Consider the following 15,536-nt stretch of genomic DNA (forward strand, 5'->3'; position numbering starts at 1 on the left):
CATGCTCTCCCTTTCTCTATGGCTCTTTTCAGGTCGCTTGGGAACCCGAAGTGCCTCCTCCCTTTGCCTTTGTGTCCAAGAAGGAGAGAAGGACGTTGCAAGGTTTGCATTGAGGGTGTTTCTCTGGTGGGTTTGGCTTGGAAGGGGGCTCATTAAGGCCCAATTAATTAATGCACTGAGCTGAGGCGAGGCGGCGGCGGCGGCGGCCATTTCCCCCCTCCGTCTTCCTCCTCCTCCTCGGCCTCCTTCCCCCTTGCCCCCTCCCATTGGCTGAGCCTCCCATTGGCTGAGGGGCAAAAGGAAAGGAGTTTGGGTGCTTTGCAAAAGCTTTTTTTTCTTTTCGAAAAAAACGAAGAAATAAGAAAAAACGGCCTCTCGCGATTCGAAACTGCGATATCCAGACGTGTGGACAACCAAGGTTCGATATTGCTTCAAAACAATAGAAAAAAACGAATCAATAACGGTAAACGGGGAAAACGAATTATTTGAGCAAGCCTAGTATCTATACTTGTATCTGGATTATATGAATAAAATGAAAACCATTTTTAGGAACTTTCCAACATTAGCCTATAGATACACAGCAAAGCGGCATCTTTTCAGTCTTGAAAGTGGTGTTTGCTGAGGACTTTGCATCTATGCCCCTATGCAGTTATACTTACCTTTACAAAAACTAATTTTCAGCCATCATTCAATTAAAGTTAGTACAATGACTACACATAAAACATACATGATATAATTAGTGTGGATGGTCCTTAATTTAAAGGACGTTAAACAGCTTGTAGACATCTGGTTGCAAGCTGAAATGGGTCATTCAAAATTTATCTAACTAAATTAAGGGGGAAAAATGTTTCTCCTCCCAGGTCGGCATGTCACAAGATAACTAAACCGACTTCGTAGGCTTGTCTGGGAATCCTTAGCTGTCAGTGGTGAATATGCAAAGGGCCAGCAAATTAAATCAACCTGCCAAACTGTCAATTTCAAGCCTCATGACTGCATGAAAATAGCATCACTGGAAGAAATCAAGCATTGCCTTCTTTTGGGTTTCCTGGCATCTATTCAAATACTCATGCAGTTGTGGCTAATTTTGCATGCAAATTTCAGTCAATAAACTCAGAACAAGACCTCCCAAGATATTTCAAAGGGTCTGACAGTCTTTTTTCTGAATACCAAATCGACAGTAGTTGAAATTCAATCTCTATTTGCTAGTGCTTTACATATGCAGAGTGTCCCCTCTACAGAGCTAAGTTAATGAGAGCTGTACCTGCTTTCACTCATATCCTCCCAGCCGTCCTTACTGAAGTTCTCAAATACACCGCTCATAACCTTGATGGACTGATTGAGAAGAGACTGGTGATATTCCAATAGGCTTTTTTTCTTCCCTGTTTTCAACTTAACTTTGGCAGTTGCATTCTTACATCTACATTGCTCACAGGATGTTTCCATTGTGGCCCTAGAGCTGGTGATCATTGCTCTGTCCAGTGAACTCTGCAATTGCTTCACTTGACTCAGCAGATCTTCCTTTTCCTTTCTCAACGAGTTTGTTTCTGCCACTTGCCTCTTCAGAGAGGTGACCTCTCTCTCCAACCCATCTATCATTACTTGAAGGTTTGCTTTGTCCTCCTTTATTTCTGTGATCTTTTCCAGTAGTATCTCCAACTTCTTCTCTCTGGTCTCGGCTTCATCTCTGCACTGTTTAAGCAATGCTTTTAGATCACTTTTATCCTTACTTAACCCTTGATTGACTTCCTTCAGTATTCCAGATTCTTTCTCAAACCCCTCTAGTCTTCTTTCCAGTTGCGAAATCTAGATATTATGAGTGAAGAAAACATATTTGATTTTTAACCTTTTGAAAAACAGTCAATCTGTCCATTATGTCTTAACATCCTACACACTTTAGTAAAATAAAATTAGATTCAATCCAAGGACAAAAACTACTTAAAGTACCTAATTGAAAAATAATTCCAAGGTAGTGTATAGGAATACATTTGGACTGCAATAATACATCTGTTACACAAAGGGCAGATGGTAAAAGAAGTTAAAATTCTCGACAAAGTGACACAGACATCTAAGTGGTAAGATACTAAGCAGTACATTCTGACCCTTAATTAAGGACTCAGCTATGCTTTCACAATTAATATTTATGTTTAAAGTTATTTTTATGTAGATGCATAAAACTCAGTGTGGTTTTATGAATTTATTATAAAAATTCAGTTCTAACGTAAGGTTATTAGCATGTGATGAGAGATGACCGAAACAACTCTAGGACCTGATAAACACCACAGATGTGCTTTTGAAACACAGAACAGACAGTAGATGACAAGACAAAAGTCCCACCTGCATGTTGCTGGAATCAATAAATTCCACACATTTCACCATCAAATTGTCACTAAAGCATATATTTAAAGGGAAATGAGGGCTCACATGTTGTTAGGCTAAAAGCAATTCTTTCTAGAAATGAAAAATGATCCGTTTTGACTGTGAGAAAGAAACCAGACTTTATGAGTAAATTCTAGGACATACAGTGTTTATATGCTTAAGAAAATAAAGAGCATCAAGTTGACTCTTATCAACACACTTGTTATATATCCTGTTAGAAACTGTCATTGCTCAGACACATTTAAAGAATGATTCCAGAAGCTGCATGGGCTTAAGGTTATACATAATAATAATAGTAATTTTATTTCTTATCCGCCTCTTCTCATGGCTCGAGGCGGGCTAAAACATTGCTAAATTACACAATAATCTAAAAACATTATTTAAAATACACACATAAAAACATATTTCTACAAAATACATATTAAAATACACAGAACAAAGATTAAAAATAAGACACACGTTTAAAATTTGTGATTTTACATATTCTGACATTTGATCATTAAGCTGTCAAATAAAAAATCAAAAATCAAAAATTGCACATATATTAATTGAAGATGTAAATCTTTGCTTATTTTATTCTCAGGCACAACATTATGCACTTTGTGCATGTCCCACATACATTTAAAGACTTTTCTGCCAAAAATATTTATTTGCATTAAAGCACTGTTTGTGAAAAAATATGTTTGTGCAATGTCTTGGACTTCGCATGAATACATTTTTGTGCAGAACACATATTAGCACTAACAACAGACACAAACAAAATTTTGGCATCTAAAATTTCAAAAATCTAAAACAAGTATCAAAAATATGCAAAAGCTCTCAATGTGTTGATATGAAAAAATACCCTCTCACACTGAAAATAAGATATTCTTTATATCCCTAATACATGTCCAAGTTTTTCATTGAGATAAAGATTTAAATGGCATTTGCCATGATAAATCCAGAATGTTGTGTTGACTATTTGTTATCTCTAGGCAGCTCAAAAAGGATGCACTGTGTAATCAGAATACAGCCAAACCTCCATATTCACTGGTTTTAGACACACAGATCCTCTAAGAAATTGAAAAACTGCAAATAAAATAATAGCTATTTTTCTTATCTGAGAAAAAACACCTCTCCAGGAATTTGTAGGTTTTCCAGCATGACTCTATGATCACCTTCTACTGGAAGCTAACCACAGATTTCACTGGAGGACCTAAAGATTCTTAGAGAGGTATTTTCTGTGGATATCTTCCAGCATGAATGGAGGAAACTGACTACAGCGTCACAGTAGGGGACCTACCACTTCATCACACAGGCTTTTTTGTCCATCGTTGGATGCATCCAGCACAGTTCATGAACGGAGCCCACCGGATCCCATCAAACAACATACAGAACTGTACTGAATGTGTCCTAAAAAGCTTATGACAAATAATATTAAATATATTAGTCTTTTTTCATGTTAGGAGCAACTTGAGAAACTGCAAGTCACTTCTGTTGTGAGAGAACTGGCTGTTTGTGAGGACGTTGCTCAGGGGACGTCCAGGTGTTTGATGTTGGAGCTCTCAGTGGTGCAATGGGTTAAACCCTTGTTCCGGTCGGCAGTTTGAATCTGGGGAGAGTGGATGAGCTCCCTCTATAGCTCCAGTTCCCCATGCGGGGACATGAGAGAAGCCTCCCACAGGATGGTAAAAACATCAAACACCCAGGCATCCACTGAACAATATATTAGTGTGTGTGTGTGTGTGTGTGTGTATGTATGTATGTCCATGTGTGTGTGTGTATGTGTGTGTGTGTATATATATATGTGTGTGTGTGTGTGTGTCTTAATAGTACAAAGAATGCTTTGTTGCTTTGCAGCAACAGATTAACATGGCAATCCTGTATCCCCTTCCAAAATACTGTCATTTGCCTTTTCTATACTAATGCTGAGGCTTTTCTGACAGTCATTTACTTCAAATTACCTTGCACCGTTAAGTCTCTTGGAAAGATGCTTGATATCTTTTAGTTTAGCAAAATAGATACTTCTTTATTTAGTGGAGAGCTAAATCATTTATAGTAGTTGAAAGGAAACAATGAATGTCTTCAAGGTCTTATACCCCATGGTCTCATGATAACACCTTATATCCACAGAGATAGAAATTAGAGTGTACCTGGCAAACAAAATTACTCTGAAATACAGATGATAGGTGTGACATCCTCTACTGTATCGCTCAAATTATTTTAATTACTCACTCTACCTTAAGATAAATGAATGTGAGCATTTCCTGTTCTGTGTTATTACTTTAACATGATGTTTGTCATTCAGTAATAACGAGATGACAGCCTTCATTACCTGACCATATGGCAAGTGTTAGAAGTATATGCAATCACATCATCTGCTCTAAATTACTGTACTTCCTACAAGCTAATTCACAAATATAAGATAAATGGGCACAGCTATACTGATATTAAGTCACACAAGGTCTTGCCTACTCAGTTTAAGCATACTTCAAAAAGTTAAATTTCAGTTACTAAAAAATAGTTAGGAGTAATAAAAGGAAGTCCCTGTCAAAGATATTTTTCCTGGAAAAAGGAAGAAAACAATATGGTAGAACACAGTCACACAGAGCTGGTAGCAAACAGAACTATTGTAGAAAGGGGAAAAAAAATGAATTATAGACATAGAAAGTTGGGTAAGGGGGACCGAAAACAGCTTTGCATTTTTTTCCCTGGACATTCACCTTTCCTAGAGCTGGTTCAAATAATCTCGTAACAGTATATAATAGGCCCTCCATTTTTGTGGGTGTTAGAAGACGCAGAATCTCTAGGTACACCATGACAAATCTATGATCGGGTTACACTGGAGGAGGACACAGAAACTTCTAGAAAGAACATATTAATCAAATCCACAAAAGTTAAACCCGCAAAAGGAGGGCAAACTGTAGTATAAAATGCAAAGACAAATGTATCATTTTCCCAAACTGTTATTGCACACTGTATGCTTACAGCCAAAATGTTTAGATTGCGTAAGAAGAAGAATAACCCAACCTGGGTGATATCTCACCTTGGTTTTTTTTTTTTTTTTTTGGTTTTTTTATGTCACTGACTGAATGAAACAAAGCATAGAGCAGTAACTCATGCAAGGTGGAACAAGCAGGTGTGATTTAATAATTCAGTCTGCGTTAACAGAAATATGTCAAAATTATATTAACAGGTTGGGAACCACTGATCTAGAAGGAGGCAGTGCCAGAACAGTGAATCAGATAGAGAAGCAAGGGGAGGACTCCATGGTGGTGGCACCTTGTGATCAGTAACTGTTTATGATTTCCACTCATTTACGTATATCACATTACATCAGTGGTTCTTTTGCCACATATGTGGTTGCCATACACCCACATGTAGTTATGAATTAGTGACATAGTGGCATCATCCTAAACACATTATACGGACACTGAACCAATAATACTGTGCAATATAGCTTACGCTATTTGGTACCATAAAGTTATTTCTCACAGATGTGTGTATGCACATGCACATTTGGATTAATTGTTTGAAACAGATATCATTCGGAGAATGTGATTTTCTATGTGTAAGAGCAATCTGAAGCTCACAGAAAAATAAAAGCTGTTTTAAAAAACAAGATATGATTCAATTTGCATCAAAAGCATTTCTAGATTTTCTCAGCTCCTTGCCCAGTCTCTTTAAACATATTTTTAATTTTTTTTCAACCTACAGGAGACATATATATGTGTTTATTTGTATTCCATGAACATTGATTTCTGACACAATTTTGGCAGTTGGGGTTATTTTGAATTATGAGAGATAATTAAAAAAAAAAGAACACATGGCTTACATTCATCAGTTCTGTCTTTTAACATATGATCCCTTACAGTGAAATGGAGATTTAACTTGCTGGGCTCAATATATTACAGATTAGAGTACCTTCTGTAATGTCTGTACTGATATTTCTTTCACATTCTTCTTTGGAGTACTGTTCTTGACCCCATCCTCTTCACCAAGTCTAAAGAGGAGCTCTGGAAGTGGGAATAAATAATACATTGTGACATGTAATATCCTAGTAAAACAATACTAATGCATTTTAAGGAAATGGGTTCATTAGTTTCCCAATTATGAAAAATGTGGTCTATGTTCTTGTCAAGCCGTTTGGTCAGTCTCAAATGGGTGACCTCTTTTTAAAGTCTTATGCTATATAATTATTACTCCTTGTAGCATCACCATGTTTCCCCCCCCCCCAATATAAGCTTTTCAAAGGTACAATAGATCTGCGGGTTAAAGATGCTACACTTTTATTCCCATCTTCGTTCTTTTATAGACTATTCCCTCTGTGCCATAAAAGTCAAATTCATCGTCTTTTTATCTACACAGTCACTAGCAGTTTTGTTCTCTGGGTCTTATCCCCTGCCAGGAGGATCAGAGTGATTGGTGAACAAAGCAAACAGAAACAGAATTAGGGTGGACAGAACTTTAAACTCTCTTTTTTGAAAGGTGAAAGATTAGGTGCTTTACAGAATAAGTCACGTATGTCATTTTACTGAAATGTTGGGAGATTCATAGCAATTAGAAACTCTCACAACCAACCAGTGACCCATGATCCTATATCCCCCTCTGAAGAGCAACAACATATAGTATCCATAGTTTTCTTTGTTTGCTCCTCCTGCCCACTTTAGCCTCAGATTTGCCCCCTCCCCAAACTGGATTTTTAATGTAGTGCTTACTGCTTACAAACACAATATAGTCTCAAATATTACTCTCTTTGGATCAGAAATCATTTGATAACACAACCATTGTCCTATTTCTGTAGAGCAGATCCAACACTTTTCATTACACAATTCCTCTGACACGTTTTGTGAATATTGAAAATGTTGAATATTACATGGGGATTCACATGATTAATGTTAATCAGCACAACAATGACACTGAATGTAACTTGCATTTCTGAATTGGTAATCTCAGATTCATCAGACAACTCTTTCTGTTCTCCTTGCTCCTGTATTTGTAAGTGTTCAGTTCACATATTTATTAGCCAGTCATCATGTGCACATCAGCTCAAATGTAAAGGATTCAAGTGTTTATGGACACACACATATGTGTGTGGAGCAGATTATAGTCCTAAACAAACACACTTGAAAATTTCAAATGCTATATAAAAATAATGAATTGCAGCCAAGTAGCTCAAATGTGGTCAATACATATTTTAATGTAAACAAATCATTCCTCCTCAAAGAATAAAATCTATCATGTGGGTTTATTTTGTTCAAAATTACAAGTGGACACAGTAGGTCAGTCACAAACTTTGAAATCACAAACAAAGCAGAAGTAGAAGAAAAGCATTCTACTCTCTGTAGGTTAGCAATTCTCTTGGCATAAATAGTGACTAACAAGTTTGTTAGAGTGAATTAGATCTTTCTTTTGTCTTTGGAACATGTCATGGCCAATTAAAACTTCTGCAATCATGAAATAAATGGAGCACTACTCTATAGATAATAGAAGCTGAAAAAAGTAAAATTGTGCAACTAGGGAATATGTACCTTTACCTTGATATTAATCTATTAGCTCCCATGTTAGTTCCAAGCGTAGTCCCTTAGCACAGTGGTACTGCATACATTTTCTACTTCCTCTAAGTAACATGCAAAGGTAATACATAGATGCTTTTCATCTTTTTCTAAATATTCACTCATTTGAATGTCAACTGTAGCTTTTACATCAACGTTTACTTTTGTGGGATTTGTTTTTTAGCTTTTAATAATAAACTGATCAAAGCACTCAATGTTAGTCAACAGCACGATTAGATATATGAATTATAACCACTGTATCTAAGAGATACAAGCTAAAACAATCAAAAGTAATTGAAATAGTCTCACAATATTTTTATTTAGTTAAAAGTATTTTTGTATCATCTCCTAGCCTACAAATTAAAATCTCAGAATTCACTATTTATTACAGTACTTATATCCCACCCTTCTCACCCAACAGGGGACTCAGGGCGGCTTACAATAAAAACACATATATAAAAATAATACAGAACATTCAATCAATTAAAATAAAATAAAATAAAAATTCATAAAAATATACATATAAATATATATAATTGGCGCATTTCAAGTCTAAAAAACTATATGAAAAAGAGGAATTCATCTGTTAAACCATTCATTTCCAATCTCTTAGGTTCATTCTAAAAGTTTCACATTGTACAGCTAAAAGGGAAAAATGAGAAATGAATTACTCTGTCCTGAATCCTCCCATCTCAAGTAAAGCTGATGCACTGAAACAATGGAATTCATGTAAGTTTTGATTCACCATGGAACAACTGATTCAATGGTTATTTGGAGTGGTGTGCCCTCAAGTCATTTCTGACTTATGGTGACACTAAGGTGGCCCTATCAATTGGGTTTTCTTGGCAAAATTTGTTTGGTGGCAGGGTGCTTTTGCCTGTGGGTGTGACTTGCCTATAGTCACCCTGTGAAATTTGCACCATGGTCCCCCAGTGTTCTATCTCAACAATTAAGACACTAAACCATGCTGGCTATATATATCAGTAGGTCTACTAAGAGAATTAAGAATGTAAAGATAACTGGACGATTAAGGGAATGGTCCTTTTTTAAGTCAGAAGAGTAGGAGTGGAAACCTCTGCCAGTATTGTTAGCAGCGATCACATAACCTGGTGTCAGTGCTGTCAAATTGCCTGGTAGTTTCTTGGCACATGGTCAATCAGTGGCTATTCTTACCATGAAGGTGATGAAACTGTGCCTGAGCACCAAGTGATTTGCTGTGCTACTGGAGTTGGGTTGAAAATCTCCATATACACACTTCTAAAAAGCATAACCACTACCACAACCAGGAGCTATGACAGCACCACATCCTAAGAGGATACTGGTCTAACAAATTTTATTTGGCATAAGCTTTTGTGAACAGCATCTTGCTTCATTTGGTACATTCAGCTAGTCTCCTCTAGGGTATACTTAACAGAGAGCGGCAAATTAACTTTAAGAAAGTAATCAGCTACCATCACAGTTCTAGGTGGTGAGAGAGCCCAATAATTACCATCATCACTACCATTTCCAGAAGTAACCCTTTATCTCCACATTTCTCAAAAGTAACTAAAGTAATTCTTCAGTTGCTTTTAAAAAATCTGAAACCTACAAATCAAAGCCTATGATATAAAACCCCAAACTAGCCTAAGGCAGTATTAAAAATAAAATACACATGCACACAGCTAGAGGTTTTTTTTAATGCACCATGGCTTTGTAAGAGAATAGCATAACATTTTTTAAAACTTGAGAAAGTATAGTGTACTACTTTTAAAACTTTAGATCTGTTCAGCCTTGAAAGAACCAGCTGCTCAAAGTCCTTCATACTTGTCACACTACTACCTGAACTACCAGACATTCTACTGTGTTACTTGAAGGATAGCCAATATTGGATAGCAGAAAATTCATAGAAAGGCATGAAATGATACTTCCTTGTTGGGACACCTCAGCTATGCCATATTTATCAGCAGTATACACTACTGACTTTCTGCCCCAGGGCCAGATGTGAAGAAAGTCATCTTCCAAATTGTCTCCTTCATATCACCCTCTTCACCAACTACATCCTTCAGGGGAGCCTTGAACAAGGAGTCAATTAAGTGATTCTGAAAGGTTTCAGTCTCTGGGCTTATACTTTTGACTTATTTTTTTTAAAAAAAATAGTTAACAGTGCAACCCTATATATGTCTGTATACCATTCAGTTGAATAGGGCTTGTTCCCGGTTAGGTGTAAAAAGGATACATTGGAACCAGAAAAACAAAATGTTTCTTGGGGATGATGTTTACTCTGCTTCACACATACTTTAATCTCATCACCAGTTCTAATTTAGGCAAAATCAGAACAATTCTACCTACACTGAGAGCAATAGAGAGGGCTTTATATTCTCTCATTTCACAGACAAAGAAGGAATGCATTTTAAGTAAGGCTACATATTCTTGGTCTTGGGGAAATTATGTGATTACAAGTAATTAATTAGATGTAGCAAGTTATTTTTGGTTGCAAGGAGTGTAGTTCAGCAGTTCAGACCACCCTAGCAATTTAAATATTGCACTAAACCACAATTAGTTCAAATCTTTGTTTGTATTGTTCTGCCAATGATTTATGCATAACCATGTTTTAGAATTAGCCATAAACTGAAAAGCTACAATATGTAATTGGCTGATACTCTAGAATCAGACTCTATGATTTGAATTTGAGAGAACTCTTTCCTTTGTTGCAATTTCTGAATTATGGATATGTCCATTACTCTACCACAAGCAAACAAACCCTAAAATCATTATTAATTCAAGGAGAAAAATGTTGAAAGACCAGCAAAGAAAAACAAATAAGAAGATCTTAAAATTGTAGGCTTGGTTTCTAAATTACAGTTAACACAAACATGGTCTGGCATGATGGAAGAACTGAGCCTACCTTCTCTTTCTTGTTGCAGGAACATATTCAGATCTTGTATTGTAGCTTTATCCTTAGATACTTGTACTTTCAACTGATCCAATTCCTCTTCTAAATTCAATCTGAAAAAACACATAAAGAACCGAGTGTGTCACAAAATGAATGTAGAAATAAAAATCACACGAGACAATAAGATACAAAAACATACAATGAATGAAAACTATAATAATGATTGAATTCATATTTAGATGGCTGCAATATGGCTGGTAGAAGCACACCATCTATCCTGATCCCTATAACAGTCTCTCCCGAATGTTACACAAATTATCAAGATATATCACTGAAGTGGTTTAAGAGCTGAGGGAGGAATAATTAAAAAATTAGATGTAGGCACCTTTTATGAATCATCGAAGGCATCTCTACTTGATTTACAAATTCCCTTTTCTGCCTCAACCTCTCTCCATGAAACTTACCAATCATGAATATATCTCTCAGGCAATCAATGTCCACACTGTAATAGACCAAGGGCGCCTCTCCAATTTGGCCTTCCCCTCTGCACCCCCTGGAGGGGCTCTTCCATGCTCCTTCATGCATGGTGGGCAAAAATCATTTCCCTCCTTGCCAAGCCCCCCGGTGCCGCATCGGATAATACGGTGTGTTGGATAAGCAGAAGTTGGATAACTGGAACTCTGCTGTATTTCAATAATTTACAATATAGCACTTGCATTTTACAGCCAAGAGAAATGCTTCAATCTGATAACTTCATAATTAAGATACTGAAAACTAAAGAATAGCAAATTTGAATTAAAAATATTCGTAAGCAGAAAACAGAACTGCTTTTATGAAGACGTTACAGGTGATAATGACAGCTTAGTCAATTAGCATGACTTTAGGCAAGGTAGCACAAGCAATATCCAGGGGCATTTCTGTCAAATCTTATATTCAAGTTACTTCCAAAATGTAAGTAATTCTCCAATAGCATTACTTACTATCAATGCTATTAAAATTATTACATAAATCCTCATAAACATATTTCCTCTCTTTCCACATAGCTAGCAGCTTGTGTACAAAACATATCTGCAGCAATTCTCATAACCTAGGTTCAGTTTGGTCACCAAACACTGTATTTATTTTATTAAGATAGGTGACTGTAGCAAATTTGTAGCTGAAACATGTGTGGAACAATCCTCTGCTAAGAGGGATCCAAGGTACTCCAGTAAAATAGCTTTAACTCTGAAAAATCAATTGCCAAAGCTGTGATTAAGCCGTCATCCTCCACAGTGAAACTTGTATCCCATGAAGATTTGCTCTGCTTCCCCAAAATATGGGAAGATGCTCTGGTACAAATGAATACATGGTGCATGCATAGGTTTTATCTGGAACACTTTATAGTATGTCTCTTCAAATACAGCATACGATGGGACAACTATATTTTCCTTGCCACATTTATATTTTGCTTAATTTTATTTTTTATCATTTAATATCAATTTCTAGCTTTTTGTAAGGAAATGTGTTATGCTTCTATTGACTGCTTTATGTTGATTTGGAAATCTATGCATTTCACCAAAGCAGAAAAGAAAAGTCCTAACAGCCAGGCTTAATTTTTTCAAAAATTAAGGGAACAACCATAGCTATTTATTTACCCCATAACACACAGCTATATATGTATAATCTGATATCATTCCACCTACACAACTGATATTAATTCCTCAAATCTCCATTTTGAGACAAGGCCTAAATGAAACATTTTTGGACTTTTCTATTTACTTCCCCTCCTATAACCTTTTCGTACACTGTTTCCCTAACATTGAAAACACACAATTTTAAAAGCTCCCCTGCCTAAATGCAAGCTGAACTTCAATTTCAATTAATCTTCAGAAAATGTTGCCCTTTAAATTTTGCTATAAAAGTTCTGCAAATTCTATTGTCATAAATTTGTACCAAAAAGCATGGTGTGTTTAGAGTTTGCTTTGTCAATATTTCTTCCCAAAATGTTTAAGTTATAAGTTCTGAAATAAGACTGAAGGAAATCTGACAGTTTAAGCAGTCCAATACAATATGACAAAAGTTCCCCCCTTATTCCCGCAGTATTAAGAGTTAGGCACATCTGCTTCCAATAAGGGCAAAATATGCTCTTTCCAAAGGTTGTGTGTTTGTGTGTGAGCTTTGGGAGGCAAGAACAAATCTAGGAGCAGGTGTGTTTGATCTAGCCACTGTGAGACAGAAAAAAAATGACACACATCTGAGGGATAAGACTGCCAAAAATGTGTGTAAAGTGATGACGACGATACAAGCATGACTGATTTTTATTAGTGTTTTAGTACAAGAATTACATAATAATTTTGCTGGTCAATCTGGTCTGTCTGAAAATGACTATAATTTGATAGCTACAAATCAACCAAGGACAGTTGTTTGACATTTCCTACATTTTTCAATCTTGTCTAGTTGAAATGTCACAAAAAAACTTTTAAAAATGCTTAAAATTACCCCAGGTGAGTCCAAAGTATTGCAGGAGGGAGATACTAAAAAAGGAAGAGGAGTTTTCTCTTTTTCATCATTGGTGCTTCTATTACTATGGTGGTTATTCTTATCATTTCCCCACCAACAAGGTTTAAGGCAGGCTAAGCTGTAAGAGCATAAAGGACTTTGGTACCAACTTTTCAGGGCTTGAGAGCAGCAGAAGGATCACCAGCAGAAAAATATACCTTCAGAGTTTCTAGTGAGTTTAGCAGCAACATCTAAGCTTATCCAAAGTGAATTTCTGGTGGGTCTGTGGGTTAAAATTGTATTGATAGTTGCAAATGTTTCTACACATATGGCTATTGCAAAATATACTATATTTTCTCGAATCTAATGCTTAGCTTTTTTTGTCTAAATTACATCACCAAAATGGAGCTGTTCATTAAGTTTGATGGTGCATTAGAATCACACACATAAACCCACCTGTGCAAAAAGACTTGGAGGAACCCAGAACCCTGGAGGCTGAACAAGGAGGCAGGGGTGTGCAAAGAGGCTGTTCTTGATGGTGGCAGAAGCCTCAGGGCTCCCCCAGAGGAGGAGGAGTGCCTGGCTGGGGACCCAGTATTTCCTACCACTTAGTTGTGGATCCTGCCAACAAGATGGCCCTCAGGGTCTCCCCACTCCAGGTTCAGTCCAATGAAACTCCTTATTCATGAGGCCTTCGAAACCAAGGGGAGCTAGTTGAATGAGGCTAGTTGGAAATCATGTGAGGCCAGCATGTTCCTCAGCCTTGGCCTGACGGAGAGGCGTGGCTTCCCAAATGGTCTAACTCATGCTGCTTGCCTCCCTGACATGTTATGCTTGTGCTGTTGGGTGCATTACCTCGTAAGGAAAATTCATTTTTTGTAATGTGCACCTTCACAACTGAGGTGTGAATTACATTCGATGGCGCATTATACTCAAGTAAATAGGGAGTAATTAAAATGAACACATGTACTTTTGGATTTTGTTATCTTTTCCTTTGAAATTTTATATTTTCCTTTTAAATTACCACTTTTTCATTACTGACTGTGGAACATTCTTATGTCTTTTTGACATATATTCCAATTTCTTCCGAGATTTCTTGTTTCAGACAATTCACAATTTGCTAATGTTCTTAAGATTTCAATTCTGGGGGCAAATGAAAATGACAATTAGTCATCATTCACATGAATAATGAGATCAGGCATTTGTCACCAGTAAAACTATAGTATATGACTGAAAAACAAGAGGGAGTAGTAACATGCTCTGATTAACAACGAATAACCCAATGTGAATTGAGTATCTTTTAAAATATATTCTTCCTTTCTTCTGATATTGAACCAAAGAGACATTTATAGCAGCTTCCAGGATGATCAGAATATTGTGAATATTGTAAAACAGGTGAGACTTGGGGGAAGTGAATCGGTCTGATTTAGCCCCCTTTACTATACAGTACCCTGCAGAACAGCATGACTCACTGGAAACCTGAATAAGAGCGTTCCTGTTAATGACATAACACAACGTTTCATTCCTGTTCTCTCGTTTCAAATGTTCTGACAAAGTATATTCTGTTTGAGCTAGAAGGAACACAGGAGACATAGGCTTGTTCATATAACAACAAATCATAGTTCAGCATTACATGTGGACCAGCCCAGCATGGGAATTATGAAGTTGAATATGAGCATATATAGCTGTCTTATGCTGAGACAATCTGCCAGACCATGAAGCACAGTACTATCTGCTCCGGCTGGCAGAAACTCTCCATGGTCTCAAAGACATTAGAATCATTTTGAGTTTTTTTTAAAATGCAAGTGTTGAACCACAGATATCATGTGTAGAGTTGTGGACCTCACATTCCATCCCAGATTATAGATTATATCTAGATTATTGCTCCCAAATAATTGGGGATTTGAACTCAGAATGCCATGGGAAAAGGCCAAAATGTAACATTCACCAGGTAAGAGACATTTAGGAAAAATACTAAAATCCATCTTTATAGAAGGAGCTAGATTCCTTATCACCATCCCAAGGATGGAACCAAGTTAACATTATATGGCCCCGTTTCAGATTGGTAGTTGCACTGATAGAAGAAGCCCAACTAGTCTCAGATGGATATGAAACCTTAAGCAAAACTTTAGAGTAGCATCAAAGGTGGGGGAGGGGAAGAGAAAGTAGAGAAGGAGAAAGTCCCATTGTGGACCTGCAGGGTTGTGCATGGAGAGAAATTACCTTATCTCAGATTTTTTTTTTCTTTTATCTTGACCTGTTCACCTAAGGACACA

At 36.8% G+C, this 15,536-nt stretch overlaps 1 protein-coding gene across 7 annotated transcripts in view; it reads right to left on the reverse strand.

The window, feature by feature from the left end:
• cntln (centlein) overlaps positions 1 to 15,536 on the reverse strand; it is a 256,558-nt gene that overhangs the window by 96,457 nt on the left and 144,565 nt on the right. For all 7 annotated transcript variants that reach the window (XM_062971885.1, XM_062971887.1, XM_008103175.3 and 4 more), the window contains 3 exons: positions 10,795 to 10,895; positions 6,280 to 6,371; positions 1,262 to 1,803 (listed from right to left, as the gene is read on the reverse strand). In XM_062971885.1, the coding sequence (XP_062827955.1) occupies positions 1,262 to 1,803; positions 6,280 to 6,371; positions 10,795 to 10,895 (735 nt within the window). The remainder of the gene's footprint in view (positions 1 to 1,261; positions 1,804 to 6,279; positions 6,372 to 10,794; positions 10,896 to 15,536) is intronic.

The sequence above is a fragment of the Anolis carolinensis genome, chromosome 2, assembly GCF_035594765.1.
Source record: "Anolis carolinensis isolate JA03-04 chromosome 2, rAnoCar3.1.pri, whole genome shotgun sequence".
NCBI classification, from domain to species: domain Eukaryota; kingdom Metazoa; phylum Chordata; class Lepidosauria; order Squamata; family Dactyloidae; genus Anolis; species Anolis carolinensis.